At 42.0% G+C, this 20,760-nt stretch overlaps 1 protein-coding gene across 1 annotated transcript; it reads right to left on the bottom strand.

Moving 5' to 3' along the window:
• Positions 1-305: 305 nt before the first annotated feature.
• On the bottom strand, positions 306-20,477 carry LOC119209157 (structural maintenance of chromosomes protein 5-like). The gene is made up of 24 exons (XM_037458243.2): positions 20,284-20,477; positions 18,906-19,047; positions 16,862-16,914; positions 16,612-16,774; positions 16,296-16,430; positions 15,918-16,058; positions 15,663-15,824; positions 14,609-14,680; positions 13,871-14,126; positions 13,578-13,732; positions 13,039-13,152; positions 12,817-12,911; positions 12,568-12,700; positions 11,964-12,137; positions 11,636-11,805; positions 11,382-11,505; positions 10,872-10,994; positions 10,658-10,783; positions 10,441-10,536; positions 10,215-10,319; positions 10,009-10,128; positions 9,734-9,913; positions 9,419-9,514; positions 306-780 (listed from the first exon to the last, which is right to left on the bottom strand). Exons 1-24 carry the CDS (start codon positions 20,442-20,444, stop codon positions 646-648), a joined length of 3,231 nt encoding a protein of 1,076 aa, XP_037314140.2. The 5' UTR covers positions 20,445-20,477; the 3' UTR covers positions 306-645.
• Positions 20,478-20,760: the final 283 nt, after the last annotated feature.

Raw genomic sequence — 20,760 nt, 5'->3', positions numbered from 1 at the left:
AAATGGCGGAAAATCGCATTTGCATACCATGGTTGACTTTTTTGTAGAGCATGCCGAAGAGCACGTGTGTGCCAACTTTCAAGTTGATCGGACATCAGGGATCTTTTTTACATTTCTAGAGGGCGCTATAGAGACATTTCTTCATACGTGAGACCCAAAAATTATCAAATTTTTTAACAGTCTAGATATCCATGCCAAATTTAACAACTTTTTGAATATGATAAAGGCCCCAAAAAGGACCGCGGTTTGTGAGAATAATAATAATAAAATAATAATAATAAAAGTAGGAACAGAAAAGGATGGCTTATATCGGCAAATTTATGAGAAGAACGAGCAAACTATAAATCTTTTATATAATCAAGAAAGCATGTTGACAAAACAACAAAACATAACAAAACAACAAAAATGCTCAATGCATTTAAGTTTTCGTACCTGTATAAATCTGTACTTCTTCTTATATGTACGTATATATGTTGATTTTGTTTTGAAAACACCTTCAAAATAACAACTCAAACATTCACTTTCTAAGGTTAATTTTTTCAGAAATAAAAAGGCTTAACAGAAATGATGGATAATGATGAACATCGGTTTCATTTCAGCTATTCTAAATAATTGAACTTTGGCAGTGGAGGTAAAACTGTAGGCTCATGCCATGGCTTTTCTTTGGACACATCGTTTGATGAATTCCCTCTCGTCCCATTGGTCGGGGGGAAGCATTTGGCTGCCGTTATGGACACAGAGGACGGTCATCTCATCAGTGTACTCAAGATCCGGCAGCAGCTGAAGACAAACACCGCACGAGCAAAGGTTCAGGAAAATGCATGGGTCATATAATAAAGCATATATACCGATTCACACACAACCTTCGCATTACATTTTCTTTCCATCTCCAACAAAACAAATACATCATATGTTCATATATACAGCACATGTGTAAAGGAAACAAACTGACCAGGCACTTTTCTGGCCACTTAAGGAATTCATTTAAGTCTTCAGGGAAACATCTGGCTGTATAACTCAATCATTTGCTAGGTTACTAGCTCGTTGCTAACTGTGTCGGGCAGAGGTTTGGTGCCGAGTAGGTGGTAATCAGTGGACTTTTAAGACAACGAGAGTGAAACGAGTATATTTGCTGCCCCGAAAAAAAAGAGACAATGATTGATAATCAAAAGCTTTTTTCTTAGTGCTGAGTTAGAAATTGTTTTCCTGTCCTGCTGAAGAATTCAAGTCAGAGATAGTCTGGCAGGATGGGGGTTCCTGTCTGGACTTGATTTAAGAGTCGGGACCCGCACGGACAAACAGAGGTTTCTCTGTGTGTATTGATAAGGGGATCGGTTTCTGTTCTGATTTAGGAATTAAGGTCAGCGGGTCAACTAGCAGCAGATGTGTAAGATAAGGCGGGAGGCCCACACCACACTTCATACAACACTCATACTTTTTTCATTGTTTACGTTAAGTCAGGAGGTCTGGACATTGGATGTGACCGGATCCTTAGAGGCGGGGGGAGAAGGTTCATCCCCTACGCCAGCTTAGGGCCAATAGAAATCTTTTCTTTGTCTTTTGGGTTATAAAACATTATGTTCTTGCTGATGTTAGTTAGAGTGTGTGTTCTCCCGGCCTGCGGGCCGGTAGGATTGCTCCTGCCTTTGCAAACGCAGCGCTTATACTTGACCTGTGATCTGATGAATAAATCTACCAGAACGAGAGAAGTAGTTTGGCTGAATTCTTCCAGACGTCCCCATCCAGGCTTCCAATTTTTGAACACGAGCCTCTCTTTTGAAATTACTAACAATTTTGGTGACCCCGACGTGATTGGCTGACCTGGATGAAGATCGAGGGGGCATCCGTTTTCCGGAACAGGCAGAAGGCCGGCGGCGTGGTTCAGCGTTGACAACAAAGGAGCGCGCTACAGAATGGGTGAGCAGACGAGCCCCTTTTTGTTCTAAAGGAATGAAAAGTCTGCGATTGGACAAATCTAAAATAATTGTTGTCAACTGCAGAATACGTCTCTGTCCTATAAGACCACTAAATTTAAACTAAATTTCAAAATTTTCTGATGATCACATGTAAAGTATAAGCACATAATCACATTGAATTCAACATTAGGGAAAGTAAATGAGTGTCCATAGGGTAGGGATTTTAGTTTTATATATATAAGGAGTTTGCCTGAAGTCAACTCATTAGAAATCCAGAGTTGAGGTCGGTGGACCTCCTGGTGATCGCAGATCGTTACGTTTGCATGCGGTAAGGCTGACGATTTAGTTAGAGTAGGGACACAGGGTAGGGCTTTAGTTAATTAAATACAGGGTTTAAAAAGGAACGACGGTGCTCATTTGAGCTATCGAAGGTCGACCCTTAGTCATTAGAAATCCAGAATTGAAGTCGGTGGACCTCCTGGTGATCGCAGATCGTTACGTTTGCATGCGGTAAGGCTGACGATTTAGTTAGAGTAGGGACACAGGGTAGGGCTTTAGTTAATTAAATACAGGGTTTAAAAAGGAACGACGGTGCTCATTTGAGCTATCGAAGGTCGACCCTTAGTCATTAGAAATCCAGAATTGAAGTCGGTGGACCTCCTGGTGATCGCAGATTGTTACGTTTGCATGCAGTAAGGCTGGCGATTCAGTGTAAGAGTAGGGACTCAGCGGGTAGGGAACTTTAGGTAATTATATAGAGTTTAAAAAGGAATGACGGGGCTCACTTGAGTTCCCTGAGGTCGACTCTTAGTCGGTAGAAATCCAGAGTTGAAACGGTCCCTTTGGTGATTGCAGTTGCACGTATGTATGTCGTGGACTGGCAGTTTAGATCAGAGCAGGGTTTAAATTTATGTTAATCATTAGTCAGAAGAAAACCCAAGTTGAAAGGTACCTCTGGTCCTGCAGCCCCATTAGTGTGATATGGGGACTGGCAGGTTAGAATATTAGATGAAGAAATAAGGACACAGGGAAAGATTTGTTATTTTTCATACTGGGAAATGTGTGGGTGGTTGGTGTAACTCCTGGTGTTTTACCGAACCTGGAAGCTGTGGATCAGGACTTGAAAAGGACTGAGAATCTGACAGTGAAAAGTGTTTGACCGGACTACACATCTGTGGGGATATGTATTAAAGGGTAAAAGGGAAAATCATAGTCAATAGTGGTGATACAAACATGAGAGAAATAAAACAATATAGGTGAACTGGTGTTATAAGCCTCAACAATCGAGCGCTGTATTCCTCTAATACAGTAGAAGCTTCTTGATTGGGTTCACAGTATTGGGCATTGTGTCCTTTCTCTGGTGTTCTAAAGCCATGTGTGAACAAATAAAATAACCTGTGAAACTGTGAGGAAAACAGAGGAAACCATAATGATATGGGATGGATGCAAAGTAGGCACTCTGGGTCTATTTAAGATCTATGAGAGATTTATGAAAAGAAAAAAATTTAAATTAAAAAAGGAAACATGTAACAGAAAATAAGTGGAGTGGGACGTAGAGATGCAGGAAGGCTGCAGCTGCGGAGCCCCTTATCATGATGAGACAGAGACTCAGCCAGCAGGGTGCTGCAGCCGGCTGCAGAGCCAGCACACACACAAGCACATGCAGTGCTAGGAGCTAAAGGGAGACAATGTGGAAAGAAGATCAATTCTTATAAAGTTGTGTGATTATTGATGCCGACAGAGTTTCACACAGACAGTTAGAAAAGTTCAGTGCAAGAAGTGAATTAGATAGACGTAGCAAAAGAAAAAGATATAAAATAAAAATTGATTGTAATGGTTTAATGATTTTGTGTCATTTGGGGTTCACATAAATCAGTTAGTTTGACGAATCAGAATAAATTAATATGTTAACACCCCTTATGGGTGAGACACGCACAAGCGTCGGTGCAGTTAGGGATTGTAGATCCAACAACAGGTTTACAAACAAAACAACAATTGGAGATATCAAAATTGTTTGGTTGTCCTGTTTTTTCAGAGTGAATAAAGTTGTTATAATGAAGCATGAATGACTTCTATGTGAATGAGTTTCTAGGACTCCAAGCTATTACCCCAATGTTGATTTAACTATATGAGGTCAACAATAGGTTATTAAGAACTGTAACTAAATGTGGAAATGTGGTAGAACATTTCTGGGAGAAACGAGAAAAGTTGGGTATTTGAAAGACAGACCCCAGCCGGAGCCTGTAAATTAGAGTAATCTAAACACACCACAAGGTCACGGGATGGTCAGAAAAGGCCCCAACTCGTAGCTTGAGGAAAACAGCAATCAATCACCCGGTTCGGACAGAACAAGCATGAGACAGGGTGATGTTATCAAGGAAACTCGGCCAGATCAGAACCTGCATCAAAGTAATGATTTGAAACCTAAGAAGTGATGAGAAATGAGGAGAGTAGGTGTATATAGTGTCAGTCGTTTGGTATTAATGTTTGTAGTTTTAGTCTCCTACACTCAGAGATGAGCTGTAAATCGTTGAGTGCTGATATTGAGTGTATAGTGCACGATACACTTGATACAGTATCTTGATGATGGAAGCAAATGTCTGATCAAGGAATATTGATACTAGCAGGACATGAAATATGGAAACTTTGTTACAGACTGTCGTCTTGTAATGGTTCAACAAGTAAAAAGTATTACATACTGCATTTGACTGTGCTAAACATGAGAGATCTGTACTCTATCAGTGTTGAATGAATGAATGAGTGAATGTATTGGATCCCAACTTGGACATGAGCTAAGTTGTGTTTGCAAGTAACAGATATGCCTTCGTTTTGCTTTTGGGCCGAAAAGCAGTAAAAGTGGAGACACTCAGGCTGCTGTAGGATAGGAAGTCCTGACCAGATGGGTCTGCTGCAAACTGAATTTATCGTCTCTTGGTCCTATTGTTTATTTCACTGGTGGTTTGGGATTAACCTTCTGATACATCGTTTAAAACTGTGGGTTTTAGTGATTGATACAACTGCAGATGTCCATCCACTAGTGATAGTAGTTCACAAGTTTAGAGAAGTTAATGCGGGAAGTGAAATCATTAGAGTTGTAGACATGCAGGAAGGAAGAAAGGAGGATATGCTAGAAGACACGTAATAGATCTTGTTGAAGGGTTTTATGGGAGTAACAAGGTCACAGCAGTCAGAAGATGTGTGGGAGCAACGGTGGGGCCATTAAGGCTGGACAAAGAGATGCTTGCTCACTTGGAGCAACTCAAGCAAATTCTTGAACCACACACACACACACACACACACACACACACATACTGTTGAATGACATGAATCTTAAATGTAAGTATTCTTCAGTGATGTGATTAAGTCTATGTAGTTTTCTTAAATATTAGGACATAAAGAGGATATTCTTTCCTTTTTAGTTTAGATGATTTGGCTCATCACTACTGTAATGTCAAAAGTTACAAAGTTACACAAACAATTGGATTGTAGATGGGATTTTACAAACAGATTGATCAAATATATTCCAACTTTTAGATGGATAACACACAACAGGTGCTGATCGTGTTTCAACAGGAAACAACGAATGCCCTGACCTACTTTCTTTTTAAGTGCAACACTTAAATCGAGGATTTAACGTAGAATGATTAGAACAAATAAAAATGAACATTTTTAAACAAACATAGTAGAGCAAAAAGGGAGATTCGTTTTGGGGATAAACACAAAATTTGAAATATTGCCTTAGAGGTCTTGAGGTTATTTGGATATTAGATTTAACTTCATATGGGGATATTTTTAACCATGTTTTAAATTAATACAGGCCTCAACAGGAGTGATGGAGATGTGTGTACAGTTTTGCTGTGCTACTTATTACAAAAGAGAGAAATATTGGGCATGGATTAATTGTGCAAAACACAATCCTCAAGTTTAAATGACCAGAATTAAATTAAATTGCACCGATACGTTATAATACAATTTGAATATTAAACCTAAAGATCTTTAACCCTAACCCTTCCGAATTGATTGAATTGTGTTCAATAAAACAGTAGATGTTTTAAAAAAAAACAAGTAAAGAGAGAAATTATACCAAGGCTTTAGATATCAGAGAGTAAGAACAAATTTGTCTTTGTGATGAATGTACAACATTGTTTCTTATCAGCCACAGTAAGCAGGACTAATGAACAAACTACAATTAAATAAAAATTAAGAAAATTAGCTAAATTGTAAGATAATTGGGTTGCAAAGCTCTGGCCAAGGATCAGACTTTAATATCCCAAGAAGGTGAATTGGGTGAGAGTGAGCACCTATTCAGCCTTTATCCAGATAACCCTCCCTTCTCCTAAGGCGCCGTCTACCAGCAACCAGACGCATACCCTCCTCCACAGGCTCTCTGTCCCTAACTTTATGCCTCGTACAAGCAGGACTACAAGACATGACGGGGGCCCCACTGTACGGTGCTACAGCCAACCGAGAAGACAGTGGGGAGGGGCAACCGAGGCCGAGGTAAGATGAATGAGGGGCAGTTTAGACAAAGAAAAATAATTGTTTCTGTTGTGGGCAGTCTGGAAATTGTTCCAGGGCATGCTCCTAATCACCTAAAGGCCAGAGGCCTCAGTCCAACACAGCTTGATACCCTCATGATGTCCATCCACCACAAGCACCATACACACTATAATAGATGCCATAGTGGTGCCCAGATCCGATGGCTGATGGTAACCTGTTTCCAGAACCCGAGGTTACTCTGACGATCAATGGAAGACATTACAGATGTATGCTGGATTCTGGTGCTATTCCACAGTGAACATGCCATCTGCCACCATCAAGGAATGCTGTGCCGGATTTTCGGGCCAATCAGAGGAGTGGCTGCTTTCTATCCACGCCCCACTCTGACAGCCAGCTGCTGCAAGCTGAAGTCCAGCAGACACAGACAGAGGCAGACGTCTGGTGGGAGAGAGTGGAAGACTAAGACCAACCTGATCTACATGAGACTGTTCACTGTTGGGGCTCCTGATTCAAGGTGTTACACCGGACTGAACATTGTACAATTAACTGTTTGTCTTCTCCTGAGGAGGACTATGATATCCTGTGGATTACGACTGGAGTTTGAATGGACATCCAACGTCTGTGACATCTATGTGGGGAAAACAAGGCGTAGCAGATGCGCTACGGGAGACGTTGGCTCCTCACATCACCTTGATCATCCAAAGCAGAGGAGAAGCTGAGAACGTGGGGTCAATCGTTAAAGGCAGGGGTTGATGCCACGGACTGGGAGCCCACTACAAATATTAAACTATTGCACACACATTTGAAGTAAACTCAAATCAGAGAAACACATGTGAAACCACACACTGACAATGGAAACACAACTCATGGTAGATTTCTTGACACATTTTGGACGAAAGGGGGAGCTTGATTGATGTGGGATTGATTCCAATTGCAACGGTGGTAATTGAATTGAAATGGTTAAATGGAACGGTCCAAATTTACCGTCCTTAGTACCCCGTAAGGGATAATAAGCAGTAGGGATAGAAAATAAATTGAAGGATTGCTGGATGCAGGCGTTTTGGAAAAGACGAGGTTCCCCTGGAATACCTTGATTAATTGGGTCCCTAGAACCAGAAGCCCGACTATCATACGGTGCACGATTTGAGTTTTAAGTTGTGGTGTCAACACACTATTAACGCCCCAAATTCTATGTTTAACACTATGTTTAATGCAATAGGCTCTGATGAGAGATGTTTCACCAGCATCAACCTGGCAGATGTTTTTTCTGTGTCCTAACTGACAAATTGTAACTGTTTTATCTGGGTGTTTATGAAAAGAACAGATTTGTGGTTTCTGTTCTGTTTCAAAAGGGGGTGTGTAGAACAAATTAAAGAATTAAGATTTTGATGCAATATAGTGGCAAATTAGATAATATGGAAATATGGCACCCCACTTGTGTAAGGAACATAGCTAAAAAACTAAAACTAAAATAGACCAGTTAATAATGGAACACAAGACTGTTGTGCGTACATCACATGGGATAAAAGGCGTTTTTATAGTCAAATATGTTGACACTCTCCTTTTAATTAACTCTGCCCCAGATGGATCCTTTACTAGAGCATTAAATAGACTAAGAGCCATGTCCTTTAAATAAGCTGAACACTCTGGCATAGACAATCCCATTAATAATTGGTTAAGTCAACATTTTGGACAATGAAAGGGTTTGATAATGTCACTGTTTTGTACTATAGTATAGCATAGTAGCCTTCACCCTTTGTGGATACTAGATCCCTGTATCAGACAATTATGTCTTTAATGCATCACAACTGCAGTAGATGCTAAAATGCCCCTGCCATACAAGATGGTTTTGTTACATGAAAGGATCCAATTGTTAGGGCTGTGGGAGAATGGAGGAGATGGATATTGTAAGAACCGACTTCAATGGACCTGAAGAAGACACCCCGTTAGGGTCAACGTCCTGAATAGATAATCTGCTAACTGTTGCACACATCATATATAGTGGATGCATGCACGTAGGTGGTGTGATAGTTTTTGGGGCTAGGATGTATTTCTGTGTCTATTATACTCGGTTTAGATGTGATATAGATTTCTTAGTATTTCTTGTGATGCATAGAAATTTCCACAACTGCTGCATACACCCAATACCCACTGATATAGATTTTTAGCGTTTAGATTAGTCGTTTCTTTTGATTTTTTGGTTTACATAATGAATTATGTAAAAAGGGGGAATTGATAATCAAAAGCTTTTTTCTTAGTGCTGAGTTAGAAATTGTTTTCCTGTCCTGCTGAAGAATTCAAGTCAGAGATAGTCTGGCAGGATGGGGGTTCCTGTCTGGACTTGATTTAAGAGTCGGGACCCGCACGGACAAACAGAGGTTTCTCTGTGTGTATTGATAAGGGGATCGGTTTCTGTTCTGATTTAGGAATTAAGGTCAGCGGGTCAACTAGCAGCAGATGTGTAAGATAAGGCGGGAGGCCCACACCACACTTCATACAACACTCATACTTTTTTCATTGTTTACGTTAAGTCAGGAGGTCTGGACATTGGATGTGACCGGATCCTTAGAGGCGGGGGGAGAAGGTTCATCCCCTACGCCAGCTTAGGGCCAATAGAAATCTTTTCTTTGTCTTTTGGGTTATAAAACATTATGTTCTTGCTGATGTTAGTTAGAGTGTGTGTTCTCCCGGCCTGCGGGCCGGTAGGATTGCTCCTGCCTTTGCAAACGCAGCGCTTATACTTGACCTGTGATCTGATGAATAAATCTACCAGAACGAGAGAAGTAGTTTGGCTGAATTCTTCCAGACGTCCCCATCCAGGCTTCCAATTTTTGAACACGAGCCTCTCTTTTGAAATTACTAACATGATGGAAAATGTTCTGTAGAGGTAAACTGAATTGTAGAGTTGGATTATATTCGTATGCAGATTACACAGTGTATGTACCTACACACATCCTGTTGCTATAGTCTGAACAACCTCATTAGAAGGTACAAACACTCACTTTGGGTGTTATGAAGAAGTACTGGGATGTTGTCTTTTTGCAGGCTGTGCGGACAACAATGTCAAAGACTCTTCTCTCATTTACAGGATCCATTCCCTGCAACAACAAAAAAAGAGACAAATCGTATCAGTCACGTCCAAACATGAGGGTGAGGAACCAGCAATTCATTTGTGTGGCAGTTTGGACCTTAGAACACCACATTGAACATGACGCAAAAATCCTCTTTTTCTGGGTGCTTCTTTTGCAGTTCTGCTCGTATGCTCATGTTCTCACAGAAGAAAAGCGGTCGCAACGGCGCTTGTGAGTGAGAACTACCTGGTTGATCTCGTCCACAACTCTGAACGGGCAGCAATTGAGCTCCTGCAGGGCCATGAGGTAGAGCATCGTGGAGACGCTGCGCTCTCCTCCGCTCTGGTGGTGCGCCGTGAGCTCGTGGAGCTGAGTGCTGCTGTGGAACTTCACCCGAATTCGGATCCCATACTTGTCATACTCCTCCTGCAAAAAACAACAACGTTTATTTATTTAAGAGCGTAAGATTTATATATTTGAGTTTGACACATGGTGCGTGTGTTTTTGTTGTCAGCACCTACCTCGTTCTCTGAGTGCAGATCAACCTCTCCTGCGCACTGCATGGAGCGGAAGAAATCACTGAACTTGTCATTTATCTGTTCCACCAACTGCTTCAGAGGGTTCAGCCAGCGCTCCTTAGCCTACGCGGACCAAGACGCACATTTAAACAAAGCATACATATGAAACCCCCAGAAGACTCCCAGCAGCGACGCATCATGCACTGTACCTCGGATATGTTCTGTCGGTAGGTGTTCAGAGCGCTGCTCTCGTCTTCCAGCTCTTTCTCCAGATGTTTGATCTCCTCCTCGCTCTTGTTGTACTCATCAACAACCTTCCAAGTGAATCATCATGAAACGCATTTACACTCTCACGGTACTTGGCACAATGTAGCCGGACTAAATGGCATTGTATGGCCCAATTAGTCTCCTGCAGAGACTTTAGCTCCAGCTTACATTTTCGCTGAGGCCAGTGAAGCACTTGGCTCTGGAGCGCTCCTCGTTCAGCATCGCATCGATCTCGTCCAGCGTGTCAGGCAGCTTCCTGAAAGCCTGCATCACAAAAACAAGAAGCTTCAATATTCAATAAGATTCAACAGAAAGTGATGAGACTTGTTTTATTCACTTTGATATTATACTCAAAGTAGAACATAACACTGGGATAAGCGCTTACGTTACAAAGGTCTTCCGGTAATGACTCATCAGGGCGCATCTTACAAATTGACATCGCTCTCTCCAAGAGGCCTCTGCATTGCTCCGTCAGTTGCACTTTCCTCTGCTGCAGACGGCTGCATTGTTGCTGCAAGGACAAGCCATAAGATACAGGAGTCACTATCACACACACCACAGCAGGCCTGCTCTACAGACAAGTGGGAGTAAACACTAACCTCAGTTGCCTTGAGTTCAGAGACACCGTCTCTGCAATCATTCTCCAGCTTGCTTTTCTCACCCATCAGACCCACAGATTCCAAAGCCAGGTACACATTCTCCATGGTCAGCTTGGATCTCAGCTGGAGACGATGGGAAGAGAGAAAAAGAGCACTAGGCGAGTCAGACATTTGAACACACAAAATGGGAACAGAAGGATTATCAGGAAAAATTATGAGAAGCATTATGTATTAAGTATTATGAGAAGCAAAAAAAAAAGACTACTGCTACAAAAAAGGTGAAACCTGTAAAAATCTATGACAATAGTAGAAATGGTCTCGCACTTTTGAGTTGAGTAAACATTAAAAATTTGAGATAATGTCTGCCGAGAGGTAGTCAGAACAAAACAGAAGCATTAACAAAAAAAGGGGAAGTAAATGCAGGGATAGAGAAAAGTACCATTGTTAAAGTACAGTAACCAACACTATGAAAAGCTTCTCATAGGTCATTTACAGCTTATTGATTCATACCTTAATTTGGGCCAGGAACACCGTGATTATGGACACTTTCTCTGCATTGACAACTGCAATTTTCGCTTTAGTTTCCTCTTCGATCTTCTGCAGGTTAATAACGCTCTTCTCCATTTGTCTCAGACTAAACACAGGAAAGGATCCATTTCAGACTAATGTGAAACGTTTCGTTCTAATCAAGTTCTACATGACAACATATTACATGTTAAAGAGGGATCATCCTCTGCCTGTTTGGCCTTCTAACTGTTCACGACCTGTCTTGCTTAGTACTGATCTTCTGCTCCAGTTGCCTCTTTTTTCCCTTCACTATACAAAGGTGCTTCTTCTCCGCCAACAACTCGTTGTCACGGCGATCTAGACTGGCGGCTTCCGCCTGCAGGGCCTTTATCCTCTCATCGATGTCTCGTAGCTTCAACTCGCAGCTCTACTCACAGCGGGGGTTAACAGTTTAACTCGTGACTCAATGAAACTCTGACATAGTGATGTGTCTTTGGGTATTTTTCCTCAGACAGGAGATTTCTGAAATGTTGAAAACCAAAATAGTGTCAGGGCTGTGCTTCCAAACACAAGACTCCCCCTTACCTTCATCTGCTGCTCAAGCAGCCGTTTCTCTTCAGCATCCACCGTGATGCTGAGGTACTGGGAAGGGTGAACTGCAGAGTTACTGGTGCTGATCTGGTTGGAGTAATGGGACCTTTTGAAAATGTACCTCTCATCTGTTGTGTATACCACCCTGAGGTAGGGCTCCTCCATCACCTGGAGATACAAAGTGACAATACCAAGTTTGAGGTATTTTAATAAAATAAATATAAAATTAAAAACACTACAAACTCCGAGCAGGTTCTCTTAATGTCAGCGGTCCACCTCGGAATCAACGGGAAAAAATGTACGTCTGTCGGTTTGCAAGTTAATCTATAAATGAATCATCAGATTGAAAAATGCTACTTTCTGACAGCTCTGAAAGGCACTGGTTCAAAATGAATTATTTAGTGTGGGAACAATGATGATTTTAATGGAAAGTGGCTTTTTACAGACCTTACTGAAATATCAAGGCTCGACCATCGCCATTTATCTTGAAATCCAAACTTCTAGTTCAACAAAGAGGTTGAACTTCTGAATGACATTCACGTCACACACTGTGCTGTCGTCCTGTGACCACGTGAATAATGCGGGGGGAAGAACGTACCGTTTTAATCATGGCTTTAGTCTGCTCATTGCCCACAGGGACGTCATGCACTTTGTACTGGTGACAGAGGTAACTCATCACCTCATCGGGGGCGTCAAACATCTCGCGTAAGTAGGTGAAGAACCCAAAGCGCCTATAGATGACCACAGAAATATTATACAACAATGTACATAGACAAACCTGAAAAGTAAGACAAAAGTACACATGTTGATGCTAATTTAACTAAAACACCAAGTGCAATTAGTTCACCTCAGGGCCTCAATCCTTTGTGATGGTGGCCGCCTGGAGCGCGAATCCTCCGGAGCAGATATGGAGTTGACATTCAGGTTCATCTTGTCACGAACCTGACGTTTGGGACGGATCAAAAAGGAAGGCAAAAACTTGATGCCACACTCAAAGACACAATTTTGCCCTCAGGTGGATTTTCATCCTCCAGCCAGAATCTAAAAGACAATCCTCATCCGCACTGACCTCGGTCATGAACCTCTCCATGTCGTCTTTTTTCTGGAAGACAAACGCCCGTAGATCGTGGAACGGGATGTGGTTCTCCACAAACTTAGCAAAGCGATGATCTTTCACATTGATCTGAGGAGAGAGGAAAGGATTACCACGGATTCAAAAAGCACCAGAATCACAACAATTACTGAAATCAATGACGAATTACTGCTAAGAGAAGGACTCCAAACCTTTAAAAAAACGTACTTCCCAACCAATTAGCATCGGAAACACCAGTTTTTCATTCTGTCATCTTGCTCTATGTACCAGTTGTGCAAATACTTGATTGCTAGGCCCCCCATTACAAACATGTAATACATGGTTTATAACACACTGTGGTATGTGATGTACAGTGTGAACTATTACATAATCAGAACTGTTTTATACAGCAAAATTAGTTGTTGAAAAATACATTAATTAACGCTCATATCTTATGTATACACACATTTAGTTTATCTCCCATACAGTTTGTTATAAACAAATGGCAAGGGGGCTAGGGGTTCACTAGGACTCACCACCAGCATCATGGGCTCATGGACATTTCCCACAAAGAGCTGTCTGTTCTGTCGGAGCCACTGGAGGGCCGTGTGCGTGTCCCTGTGGCGTCTTCGCAGCTTCTCCTCTTTGGCATTCATCATGTCGTTCATGTCACTGAGCTTTCTCAACAACACTGGAAATTAGAATAAATAAACATAATCTGTTTTGAGCAGTCTGTTGCGTGGCGCACTATGACAGCGGCACATGTAGAATAATGACATGCTGTTTTTGTAAGTTGGGTCAGAGGATGCGGTTTGTGGTAAACTCTCACTTCTGGTCTCAGCGTGCAGGTTTTCTTTCTCCCTGCGCAGGTCGCCCTTCTCTTCTTCCAGCTTCGCTCCCTCCGCCCGGATGTTTAGCAGCTCGAGGTTGACGACGTTGATCCGCGGAGTCACATCATGTTGGTCGCCAACTTTGGCAAGCTCCGCCTTCAGGTCCTTAATAGTCCGCCTGGTGTTGCTGATTCGCTTCTGGTGGTCTTCCTCTTCCATCTGCTTCAGCCTTTGAGTCTGTTGAATATCTTCTATCTGTTGAAAAGGACAGGGGGAGTTATTGTTCATTATGAAGAGCACGGAGCTGCACTACAGATAAAGGTAGGAATGTATATGAACATCATATATGAACTCATTATGATATAAAAAATGTGATCGCTACTTACTCGATGCAGAACAAGGATTGTTTAATGTTTTTATTAAAAAATATATATAAATATTTTACTAGGACTGATTCAGGCACAACAATCTTAAATAAACCATTCAACAAATGCAGGACATTCTGGCATACTGACATGAATATGTAAACTCGCAGCAGCGGGGCAGAGAGCACCAGAATGACGACTACCCCCCCAGTTGGCTTTAGCCGACTCTTACACACCCCCCCCCCCCCCCCCCCGAAGCTGTAAACCCAGGAGAAACATTGCACAGGTGTACAAACATTGTAAAGTCCATCAGAGGTTCAACACAGTTCCTCATTTGGCCTTGAGGGAAGCAGGTTTTCCTCCAACTCTCACCTCTTTGTGTTTTCGATCCAACTGCTCTTGTTTCTGTTTGCACTTCAGAGAGGCTTCTTTGATGGCGACGGTCTGAAAAAATAAAAATAATAATAAAACAGTTACTTCCGCTTTCAAACCCTTGACGGAGTCAACTTCACACAAATATGACACTTAAGATGATGAAGGCCCATACATTGTTCTACGCAATTCTGTTAATGTTTTTTTGTGTAAGCTCCATTGAGGCATCCCACATAATCTGCTCAGTAAATTGCTTTGCTGCTGCAGTTGACATTGTGATGCAAATTTCTAAAAAATTCCCCCACAGGGACGTGTACTGCATTTTGTTGTTTATCAATGTCTAACATAATGACAGAAAACTATTGTTGAACAATTGAACTTATCATCATCACAATATAACAAAAATGAAATTCCAGTATTCATTGTCATTAATCCAAGCCTCTTGTTTTAATGACATTATTAAGCCTGCATTCAAAAGGTTTTTAATGGATCTTAATGTATACTGCTTTACATCCAGCAGAAATATATTTAAGAAATAAACCAAGACTAATCTAAGTAGCTAACAGGATTCTCATTTGTGCTGCTCAAAAATATCTTAATATGGGTTTTGTGAGAGGCATAATGCTGGGAATTATTTATAATGTGCTTTCAAATGTAAAATCCTCATGAATGCCCAAACAGGCTCCACATAAAACCATTCAAGTGCACTAAATGAATCAGTGAGAGCTAATGGCTGGACCTCTGAGCTACGTAGACACACACCAGATCATAAGTACTAACTCAAAGTAATCTACAAAAAACAACAAATCATTAACCCCATTCCTTCTTTTGGCCATAGCTGTCACACTTTAGACCAGGGTATGCCACCTCTGGCGCACAATTGACTCGCCGCAATATAACCAATGGCAAACTTAGAAGAGAAAATGACGTGGAGCCATAAATAACCATGTTTACCTCAATGTTAATAATACCCAGTGATTAACAAAAGAAATGAGAAAATGGCCCTTCATAGGCCTCTGTACACCTGTCAGAATCATTTACATAATAAAGTCACCTTAGCCTTTATCTGTGCCTCAGTGGGCTTCAGCTGGTTATCAATCAGCTGGATCTTCCTCAGCATGGGCGCATGGGCCTGCTTCAGGGCAGAAAGCTGCTTTTTGGCATCATCTCGCTCCTTCTTTGCGCCCTCACACTCCTTTCGGGTGGTCTCGTACTCCTGAGAGGAAATAAAAAACATTCCCTTTTACTCTGAATTTGCACTGTTAATTTGCCCCTCAGTCTTCTACAGTGTTCTATTTGAGTCACTCACCACCCACGATTTCTTCTTATCAAGCAAATCTATCACGTCCAGATGCCTCTTCTTTTCGTGATAACGGTTCACGTCATGTTTGTTTCTGTCATTCCTCTGCTTGGCCTTTTTGAGGAAACTGACCTTCTCCTTTACAACGTTCTAAAAGGGGAAAAAGAAATCACCGACGTCAGTGAAACATGTATAAGTCCCTGAAGTTTGAAATGCCTTGACATTAGATAATGGATGAAGCAACTATGACACTTTAATGTTAAAAACGTCTGTGTGATGCCAGTCAAACAGAAGAAAAGAGAATTCCACATGTTTTTTTTTTCATAGACACAATCAAAACACATTTTTCCACAACTTTGAGATAACTTATTTGACAATTATGTTTACCTCCAGTTCTCGTTCTCTGTTGCGAAAGTTTTTGAGCTCACAATGGTACTCATACATTTCTGGTGGTCCCACTGACTTCTCAGTTGCCTCCAGCAACTCAATTTTAGACATCTTCGCAAACTCTCCCACTTTTTCCTGTCAGGTCAACCCAACCACAATAACAGTAACACATCAAAGACAGTGTTGGAACATTTAAGGCAATATGCAATTACTTAGGTAAGAATTTGAATGAAATGAGAAACCATCACTGAGACATTTTTTGTTTTACAAAACCAGTGCAATAAAGCCTTCACACATCAGCAGGACACAAACATACCTGAGGCAGAAACTGGCAGAGGTTGCTGACTTGGATACGCAGAGACTTGACTTCTTCTTCCACTGCTTTCTGGTTGCAGGGTCTTTCATTCAGCATCCACAGTGACTGATTGTTCTCCACATGGATCTCTCTTTTGATTACTACATTACCACCAGTCTTGTATCTGGAATAACAATTACGCATTTGGTTCTACAATCAGATACATCTATGGAAAAAAGGAACAATGTGTGCAAACTTTCACAATACTTACAGCATAATTTCAATGAATCCTCTATTGCACCCACGCTTGACATAGAGCCCAACCTGCAGAGAAAAAATAAACATCTCATTTTCATCATCAGGGGTCCGTTCAAGTATGGGGTTTTCATTCAGCATGAATGGAGCCATGATACTACAATTTACCGTGACAACGATGCAAACAATCGGTCGGCATACCTCACCCCTATTGAGCTGAAAATATTAATGCAAGCGTACGGAGAGTATGAACCGTAATTAGAAACAAAGCAACACGCTACGGCAGCAAAACACAGAGAAACTACGTGGGAGAAAACTGCTGCTCAGGTCAACTCCAATATAGTTCCAATATAGTGTTGTCAGTTAATATTTAGTTAATACGTAATGTAATGTTCCCTGAATACAAACCAGTGAGAGCCATTAAAGAGGAGTTCCACATGATGCACCTGAATAAAATACATTATACGTTCAATACCATTGTAGCAGTTTTTACCAGCGATATTATTTTTGTCATTAAATATATTGTATTGAGTATTGTATTTCAAGCCTGTGTTTAGTGCATTCTAACAGAGTGTAAAAAAATGTAATTTTAAATTCGTAAAACATATGGATTATGATTACATTACATGTCATTTAGCTGACGCTTTTATCCAAAGCGACGTACAATAAGTGCATTTCCACATAGAGATACAAACTCAGAAGAACAAGTAACAAGAAAGTACAGTTTTGATCAAATAAGCAGTTTCAAAACATGTTATAGAAAAGTGCCATTATAATTACAATTTAAGTGCTACGATTTGTTAGTGCTACGGTTTGCTAGTGTTTTAGTCAAGGTAGAGTCTAAAAAGGTGTGTCTTGAGTTTTCGACGGAAGATGTAGAGGCTCTCTGCGGTCCTGATGTCATCAGAGAGCTCGTTCCACCATCTGGGAGCCAGGACAGCAAAGAGTCGCGATCTCGCCGAGTGCTTTTCTCTCAGTGAGGGAGGAACAAGCCGCTCGGCAGATGCAGATCGGAGTGTGCGGGTTGGGATGTAGGGTTTCACCATGTCCCGGATGTAGACTGGTCCCGATCCATTCACAGCATGGTACGTCAGTACCAATGTTTTGAACTGGATGCGGGCAGCCACTGGTAACCAGTGAAGTGAACGGAGAAGCGGTGTGGTGTGGGAGTATTTCGGAAGGTTGAAGACCAGTCGAGCTGCTGCATTCTGGATGAGCTGCAGTGGTCGTATTGATTAGTGTGTACATTAAATATTAACTGACAACACTATATTGGAACTTACGTGTTGACCTAAGCAGCAGTTTTTCCCGCAACGTTTCTCTCTCTTTTGCTGCAGTAGCGTGTTGCTTTGTTTCTAATTGCGGTTCATCCTCGCCGTACGCTTGCATTAATATTTTCAGCTCAATAGGGGTGAGGTATGCCGACCGATTGTTTGTGGTCGTTGCCATGGTAAATCGTTGTATCATGGCTCAATTCATGCTGCATTCAGTGCACGCGCTCAACTCTGAGTCAACCTACTCCGAGTTAATTGCACCAACTATAAACACCTATTCTGAAACCCGAAAACTCAAGAGATTGCCATGTCATGGTAAATCAACTCAGAGTTTAGGGTTTGACTCAGTTTGTTGAACCTCCTACTTGAAACAGACCCCAGGTTAGGTTCACAGGCTCAGTTACCATAGCAACTGACCCTGAGGTTTAGTTACCTCCTGTTCTGAAACAGACCACCCAGAGTTTCCCTCATCTCAGGGTTAACAAACACTTGAGTTTTCACCATACCCGCTTCTTGAAACGGACCCTAGGATTGTAATTATGGTTTTTTTTTTGTGAGCTAAAATAACTATATTGCATTATAGGCACTGTACTGGTTCCAGGAGCTGAGATAACATCACATGCAGCGTGAGAGCATTATGACACACATGCAAATACCGTGATGCTCTTGCTATCAGCTAAAAACGAATTGAATCAACTTTAATCATGCAGTTCCTTCACTGAATGGTGAACACAAGGCCCTGCGTTGAGAGCCAATCTACCAGGGTGTTGTGGTGCTGCAGATTACCTTGTCACCTCTGCCCAGGATAGCGGTCTTGCCGGCCAGACCCAAACAGATGGCGCACACGATGCTGGACTTGCCGGTTCCATTGGCTCCAACAATCATGTTCAGATTGGGTCCAGGAGACAACACGGAGTAGTCGTAAGTCCTGTTGGAGTACAAGGAAGATGTCCACATGCAGTGTTATAGTTTGGATCTGTGAAATATTGGCTGGCTGGCGGCGGTGATGGTTGCCAACTCTCCCAACCCCAAATCAGGGATACTTTTGCGGGCTGACGGGGGGGGGGGTGCTAGCAGTCGGCAGATATAATGTGAGTAATGTGAAGAGATGAAATAACAACCCCAAACAATATTTTGAAGTTTAACTCCTTTATTAAGCAGTTACAGTGGGGTCACACATTCTGACAACTTGGCCAATGTGCTGGTCCATTAAATATTTTGTTCTTTTTTTTAACACTACAATATGATGCTTTCATCCGTGGACGTAATGTATTAACGTTTACGCCGTTTGCGTGGGCGCTCTTCTTTGCCCTCCATTGTCTAGCACGCACGAGCAGACGATGTGAAACATTACATTACATTACATGTCATTTAGCTGACGCTTTTATCCGAAGCGACTTAGAATAAGTGCATTTCCACATAGAGATACAAACACAGAAGAAAGTACATTTTCATCAAATAAACAGTTTCAAAACATGTTATAGAAAAGTGCCATTATAAGTACAATTTAAGTGCTACGATTTGTTAGTGCTACGGTTTGCTAGTGTTTTAGTCAAGGTAGAGTCTAAAAAGGTGTGTCTTGAGTTTTCGACGGAAGATGTAGAGGCTCTCTGCGGTCCTGATGTCATCAGAGAGCTCGTTCCACCATCTGGGAGCCAGGACAGCAAAGAGTCGCGATCTCGCCGAGTGCTTTTCTCTCAGTGAGGGAGGAACAAGCCGCTCGGCAGATGCAGATCGGAGTGTGCGGGTTGGGATGTAGGGTTTCACCATGTCCCGGATGTAGACTGGTCCCGATCCATTCACAGCATGGTACGTCAGTACCAATGTTTTGAACTGGATGCGGGCAGCCACCGGTAACCAATGAAACAGCGCCCTCTGCGGTCACAGTTCCTGATGGGTTACAGATTTCGGTCTAACACCTGTTTGCACAATTTTCTTTTCTTTGCAGCGCCAGCCTCACTGCTCATTTTAACAGATACGGCACAACAACCGGGAGTTTTTCGCGCGTCTTTGACTTAGCAGGCTGTGATTGGATATCGGGACTAGAGCTGTCCCGGCCGGGATAAATCAAAATTGCCCATCATTCGGGATGTCCCGGGTAATACGGGACGGTTGGCAACCGTAGTCTGCGTTGTTAAATGACAGCTCAAGAGCAGTGACTTACAGGAAGTTTGTCATGGTGAGGCGAAGTATGGAGCCCTCCACAAAACGTCCCTCTTCTCCAACATTCGTCGGACCGTGTAAGAACATGTCCGCTACGTTGTTAGTACTTTTTAAGCCACTTTTTACGTGACTTGGTCGCCGTTTTTTGCTGAACGTAGCCATAGTAACCAGCAACCGTTCGGCCCGGCGCGTCTCAACTAGTGTTCACTGAGAGGTGGTTGGACAGATTAGGTCACGTGTAATCACAAGGACCGGCGTCATTGTCAGAACTAACGTTATCGCGAGAGTCACAAACTCATAAATGAGACTAGGGGTGGATTCGAATAGTCAAAAACATTACCTACTACATTACCTACCTACTACCTAACTACAGCGGCTTATGTGCCTCTTCAAGCGCGTTCCTGGTTTCAAAACTCCACTAATCACTCCTAACAGCTTGTCGAAGGATCTCAGCATCATTAAATTAATTCAAAACTTG

This window comes from Pungitius pungitius, chromosome 15 (genome assembly GCF_949316345.1).
Source record: "Pungitius pungitius chromosome 15, fPunPun2.1, whole genome shotgun sequence".
Lineage (NCBI taxonomy): Eukaryota > Metazoa > Chordata > Actinopteri > Perciformes > Gasterosteidae > Pungitius > Pungitius pungitius.
This window is presented reverse-complemented; position numbering and strand designations above follow the sequence as displayed.